The 7500-nt window shown below is 34.2% G+C and overlaps 1 protein-coding gene across 6 annotated transcripts in view; it reads left to right on the forward strand.

Moving 5' to 3' along the window:
• LOC122251928 (solute carrier family 35 member H1) overlaps positions 1 to 7500 on the forward strand; it is a 35930-nt gene that overhangs the window by 7981 nt on the left and 20449 nt on the right. Inside the window, exon 1 of one of the 6 annotated variants that reach the window (XM_043014172.2) lies at positions 30 to 78. The exons of 1 other annotated variant lie outside the window; for it this stretch is intronic. In XM_043014172.2, coding sequence (XP_042870106.2) covers positions 45 to 78 — 34 coding nt within the window. In that variant the 5' untranslated portion in view covers positions 30 to 44. Of the gene's footprint in view, positions 1 to 29; positions 79 to 2770; positions 3243 to 4768; positions 5153 to 7500 lie in introns of those variants that run through there. 4 more of the 6 variants (XM_043014173.2, XM_043014174.2, XM_086533492.1 and 1 more) reach the window with 4 other exon arrangements.

Raw genomic sequence — 7500 nt, forward strand, 5'->3', positions numbered from 1 at the left:
TGGAAAACTTTGCAAATTACAAAACATTTCAAGCTAATACCTGTATGTTCTTTTCTCGGTGCAAAACATACATATGCGGTGAGTAGACCTTTACACGTTCTGTATGTGTATCATTTACGGTTGTTCTTATATGTGTTAGTTACATGTGTAAATTTGTAATATCTCTCTGAACGCATGAGTAATCTCTGCCAGATTAGTCATAAGATTTTTAATCAAGCTCACTTTCTTTCAAGGAGTTTCATTAATCAAACTCTAATTAAAACTGTATTTCATTTATAGCCATGGGGAAGGCGAGGATACCTTAATCCATTGCATCATGCACGAGCTAAATGATATACAATAAATTTAGTGAAATTGAATGAAAGCAAATGGGAAGTGATCACAATGAACAAAACTTAAACGTCGGAAGAGAACATTGAGGGTGCGGGGGGGTGGGGGGGTTAATGTTATTACATGGTTTGTACAATCTGTCTTTATCATTATTGTTATCATATTTACATGTATATGTCATTTCTGATGTAAACTCTAAACCTAAGTATATTTTTTATGGGACCGAATCCATTGGCATAGGTTTTATGATGTGCCAAGAACTACTTTAATGATGCCAGTATACCAGCATCTTTCATAACCGAGAAATAAGGTATTACGCGTATAGGCTTTATGGATAAAACTCAACTCATAATTTTTTTAGCTGTAAGACATTCATTGGCTACAAGGTTTTTCACAATTACGGATATTGAAACATCTGGCATGAGTCATTTCAGCACATGTGAAAGTTTCCGAGTGGTATTGTAGCTACACGAGAAACGTACATGAATTGAAGGTAATTTGTGACTATAGGACATTTCTTTAGGTAAGTTGCTTTGTTGAGTTAATTTTGCTGTATGACGTATTTTTTATCTGATTTCTTACTACGTCAGCCTCGCATCTAGGTTTCTGATTTATTTAAACTATCTGCATATACTTTTTTATTTATTTACACACTTAATGTTTTTGACAACGACCGCCCATTATCTCTACGAATATCCATTTTAACGAAGCGAATTGGGATCTCTTTCAAAAGCGAAAGATCGGCTGTGTTTACAAAAGCGACGCGCGGTTTCCATGGCAACGCGTTTAAGTCGTACCTCGAAATGTTAGTAAATATCATGCGCATATTTCAAAGTTATCACATATGCAGTTTGCCTAATGAATTTAAAAACAAAAGAATCTCAAGATATGAAAGGAGATGGGCTACATAATAGTCTACCGTGCTGGAAAAATGACAGAAAAAATAAACATTTTGCAATTTTTTGGTGTATAGCAGTGTTTTCTGCCATGCAAAGCATAATTTACGGTTGCATGACATCGTAAGTGGTGCAGAAAAACACATCTAGTTTAGTTGTGACAATCTAAATGAGGTTAAAAACTTTATTCGGGATTAAGTAAATAATCTGAAAATTGATGATTATTTGGCGGCAAAACCAAATATAAATATCTTACTACGATAACGAATATCAGTACATTTGTGGTTATATCGTTACCGTTAACACCATTATCATCATTAACTTTAGTACAGCCAGCACCGAGTTGTAAATATTATGATGGCGGTACAGTACCCTGCGGTACAGTACCCTACTTATTTATTAATTTTATTACGTTTTAATAGTTAACATCATCATTATCATCAGGCGTTGGTGCCGAGGGTGATTATTAGAATAAATTTCATTGCTGACATTATCGTCAATATCGCTGGTCTATTTGCCAATGCGATCGTAAATGAAGCAATTAAGGTAAGCTGAAGCAAATAGACTTTTCGGTCGATATTCCATGAAGCGATAACGATAGCATCATCCAGGGGCGGTTTTATGTTGTGCGAAGTTGTGTTTATGTGTGTGGAAAGATTCACACACAAACACACACACACACATACATACACACACACACACACACACACACACACACACACACACACACACATATATATACACACACACGCACGCACGCACACACACAAACACACACATAAACACACACACACACACACAAACACACACACACAAACACACACACACAAACACACACACACACACACACACACACACACACACACACAATATGTATATATATATATATATATATATATATATATATATATATATATATATGTATATATATGTGTACATATATATATATATATATATTTATATATATATATATATATATATATATATATATATATATATATATATATATATATATGTATATATAAGAAGACAACACGCTGGATGTGATAGCGGGAGAACTGTCTTTTCCTTTAGGATTTAACGGAAAATGTCATTACTTCCTTGACAGCGAACGTTAATATGGAGGATAAACGGATGAACGGGAAAGCTTTTGTCTTTAGATAAATAAGCATAGAATCTTAAAGAGGTAATTGTTCAATAGCGATTCAACAGTGACGTGGTCTGTCTTCGACCCTTTAGCGAGAGAGAAGCTAGGTGACGTAGTGACAACCCGACCCGCTGGAGGATATCCTGTCTGTAGTATCTGCTTAGAATTTTCGTATTTCATAACCTGTGTCTGGTGTTTATAAAAATTCACGGCTCTATAATGGCAATGATTATCCCTTGTAATGTTTTTAAAGGAACAGCCAGTTAGGTGTCGGGACTTCTCATGACACAATGATAATCATGGATATGTCTCATGTGCTCTGTTCTTCTTGACTGGTCTTGCACATCACCTGTCATAAGGTTTTGTTTGTCATGTCACCCACATTTCCCTACAAAAAAACTTTAGTTACTATTGCCTCCCTAGTAATCACTTTTCTGTCTTGTTTAAAGTGACTTCACGTTTTCACCATGCCTATAGAATAAAGTTAAAGATAACGACAACGATAACGAACAGAAACTGACTCACTCTAGTGAAACGGTCGTTCATATCACTACCTGCAAACAACAGATAAGCTATCGTTGGAAAACTGATAGCGACTCCTTGATCTGGAGACTGTAGGCTAGACTAATACATACTGGACCTTATCGTCGTTTATTTTTCGAGAGTGTGATTCTCAGGGTGAAAAGATGGACAACATAGCTCAGTCTTCCAACATCTTTTGTCTAGGAAGCTAGTGTTGCCATGTCGCTGGTCAGTTGATTTCAAAGCAGGTGATTGTCACTTGTTTCGTCAAATTCGGTGCCATAGTTGGTAGCTCTTCCACTTTTTTTTACAAAGACGAATGGCGCAGGACACGCATATTATGTTTGGTAAATATATTTTTTGGTTGTTACTTTTTTCAGCTCAATTGTAGACTTCTCATATTTCGGTTGTTTTCTTATTTCTTTTCTTTTTCTTTTTCTTTTGACCGCTTATCGCATCAAGAGGTTTATTGGAAGCGTATTATTAAGATAACAGTATCATTAAGGGGATTAAGTGTTCCAATTAAGATCTTTTGAGTAGAATAAAACACACTCTTATGTCTAGAATGATGAAATTGTGTGGGTTTTACCTCGTGGACATGAGTAGGATGTGATGTTAAGAGATTTTACACAGTATGAAATGTGTTTATGATGTTATTTTTATATCTCTTGTTGTATAAGGAAAGTTCATTTATGTCGAGAGCGCACTAGAAAGAGAGAAGATGAAAAAAAGAAAGAAAAAAAATATAGTAAGATAAATTACATATACTCACACATACACACACACACACGCACACATATATATAATGAAATATATATGTATACCATATATATATATATATATTTATATGTATGTATACATATATATACATATATATATATATATATATACATATATATATACATATATGTATATATATATACATTTATACATATATATACATATATATATATATATATATATATATATATATATACATACATATATATATCTACATAAATATACATTACCTGCTCTTGAATAGTGAGCCTGAGTCATTCTCAAGAGTAATAATTCATGCCTGTTCTTCGCAGCGCTTAGTGGGCGTCTTTCCGTGTCTTGTGCTCGCGGTGTCGCTTCCTCTTGTTGTTTGGGATTCAGAGGAGATTTTGGTAGATTATTTATTTTTAAGTTTGTTTGCATATATATATATATATATATATGTATATATATATATATATATTTATAGATAGATATAGATAGATCGATATACATATATATATACATATACATATACATTTTTATATATATATATATATATATATATATATATATATATATATATATATATGTATATATGGCAGATAAACCCACTATACACAAAACAGATTTATTGAAAATGAGACAACAGTTTCAAGATCCATCTGGATCCCATCTTCAGGTCTGTGTGTGTGTGTGTGTGTGTGTGTGTGTGTATGTGTGTGTGGTGTATATATGTGTGTATAGATATATGTGCATATATAAATATATGTATATACATATATATGTATATATATATATATATATATATATATATATATATATATATATATATTCATATATATATATATATATATATATATATATATATATATATATATATATACACATATACATAAACACACAAGCACATGTATATAGCACACACACCACACACATACACACATACTATGTGTGTGTAAGTATGCGCACAAGCGTACAATATTGTCGATATACTGATTATGTAATCCTGATACTTATTGAAAACATTTGGCAAACAACTTTCCATGTCTAATAAATGGTCTTAATAAACTGGTGCAGACTGGTGTAAGCATGAGCGAAGACTGTGTATTCCGTGCCACATATTTGGTCAGTAACCCCATCTAGCTAAAGCAGAACGGACGTGTCTCTGTCTCGGTGTCTGTATCCAGACGTGTACACTCGTACAGCTGTGTGTGTGTGTGTGAGCTTCGCGTGCTGTCACGGTCACTTCAACACACGTCCACAAACAAACAGACTTGCATCGGACTCCAGTGTGTTTGTTACACCTCGTTCTAAGCCTGTGCCCTCGAAAGCTCAACAAACGTGCCGAATTTCACGTAATGCAGCATGGTTAGAAAACACACGTTCAAGCGTGACTCAAACATCACACTTCTCATACTTACGCGGCATGCAACCATGGGACAACCAGCCCAGAGGTAAGGAAGGGTCTAGTCGATACAGAAACTCCACGTGAATCGATTTTCGAGTCTTACTAAAGGTGAAGATCGATGCATATATTCAGTTATTCTTCGTGTTCGCTCGTTCACTAGTCGAGAGCTTATTTCACGAGGCGTAGAAAATGGATACGTAGTAGCGCACATGTTTCTTGATATCTGAAATAAGGAATGCATTTCAAGTATGAAGTTTATTTCGTCGAGTTTGCAAGTGTCAACTCAACAATCTTTCAGTTCATAAAATTCTTATATGGCTTCATTTTCACGCTTTTCAGTTAGGAACTTCGTCCTTTTTGACTAGTTTTGTGCACATGGCGCCTTCAACCCCATCCTCGAAGTTGAATTTTTCATTAGCTTAATACGCACATACGAGAATTCTAGTGCTGGCATGCTTAGGGCCATACTTCTTTGCAGTGTTATTCTTCTGCATCGTGTTTGTTTCTTTCTGTTGTCCTTTTCGCCATTTCCGTTGCTAAAGCTGTTGCTCTTGTTTATTTTATTTTTTTCTCTCACTCCTCTACCCTCTCTCCTCCTTCCTCCCTCCTCCCTTACTCCCTCTCTCCCTCCCCCTCCTCCCTCTCCCTCCCTCCCCCTCCTCCCTCTCTCTCCCTCCCTCCCTCCCTCCCCCTCCTCCCTCCCTCCCTCCCCCTCCTCCCTCCCTCCCTCCCTTAATTGCTCCCTCCCTCCCCTTCCTCCCTACCTCCCTCCCTCCCTCCCCCCCTCCTTCCTCCCTACCTCCCTCCCTCCTTCCTCCCTCCCTCTCTCCCCCCCATCCTTCCTCCCTCCCCCCATCCTTCCTCCCTCCCTCTTCACTCCCTCCCTTTCTCTCTCTCTCTCTCTCTCTCTCTCTCTCTCTCTCTCTCTCTCTCTCTCTCTCTCTCTCTCTCTCTCTCTCTCTCTCTCTCTCACTTCTCTTTCCCTATGTTATGAGAATCTGTGAAGCCAAAGGGTCACCTGGCGGGATGAAGGTCGGTCAAATATATCACAGTCACGTGTTTGTTTACGAAGCAGTGGTACAGATGTGGCTGCTACGGAAGTGTCAGTTAATTTATGTTTCTGATTTTTGTTTTTACTGTAATTTTTTATTATATTTTACCAAGTTATTTTTTTATTACTATTGTTGTCATTGTTACCATTATCATTATTATCATTGTCATTGTTATAATGATTATGATTATAATAATTATTGTTATCATTATCATTATCATCATCTTGATTATTGTTATCACTATCAATATCATCATTATCTTTATCATTTGTATCAGCAGTAGTAATATTATCATTATTATCACTTATCGATATTATCATTTTTATGATTATTACATCTATTATCATTATTTCTTTTATCACTATTGTTATTTTCTATATTCATCATTACTTTTATTACAATTATTATTATTATCATCATTGATATTATTATCATGATTACTGTCATGATTATCATTATCATGGCTGTTGTCGTCATTAGCATCATTATTATTATTGTTATTTTAATTATCATAATTATTTTGGTATTATCATCATCATTGTTATTATTATTTCTTTTATTGTTAGCATCATTATTATTGTTATCATTTTTTTTGTCATTATTATCATTATCATTATTATTGTTATCATTTTTTTCGTTATTATTATCTTTATTATTGTTATCATTATGTTTTTATCATTATTATTATTATCCTCATTACTAGCACTATTATAATTGTTGTTGGCTTTTTATTATCATTACTATTATTTTCATTATTAGTAGTATTAGTCATTAGCAGTAGTAGTATTACCATTGCTATCATTACTGTAATTATGATTACTGTTATCGTAATTATTTATGTCGCTGTTTTTATATTTTTATTGTCGTTATTGAAGGTACATTACATGTATAAAAAAGTGTAACTTGCAAAAAATATCAAACTTGTAGACAGAAACATTAAATACGTGATTGCAATGTAAAACTTAAGAGATAGTATTGTCTCTTCTATACTTATCAAACTATTTAATAGATTTATAAAATGTATGATATTTTTTTAATAGAGTTTTGGTGATTCATGATATTTCCACTATTTATATCTATATCTACGAGTGTGTGATATTTTGATTCAAGTCAGATCAAGTTAGGTCTATTTATATCGATGTAGGTTCGTCCAGGTTATATAAATTTACCTAAGCTTTAGTAAAGTTAACATTCAAACTTTCAGGAATCTAGATTACAAATTCGCAAAAATACAATAAAATACATTTAGATAACATACAAGTAAAGTAAATTTCAAAACGACCTGAAGAAGAACCTTGGAAGGGTCAGCCAAGCGAATACACTTAGAAGAGTCATCATCGTATTCAGCCCATGCCGAATTTAAAACGAAGTCGACCATTCGTTCCGCAAACAGACAGTCATGCA

This window comes from Penaeus japonicus, unplaced genomic scaffold, assembly GCF_977035675.1.
Source record: "Penaeus japonicus unplaced genomic scaffold, GWHDUDI00000001_assembly GWHDUDI00000003, whole genome shotgun sequence".
Lineage (NCBI taxonomy): Eukaryota > Metazoa > Arthropoda > Malacostraca > Decapoda > Penaeidae > Penaeus > Penaeus japonicus.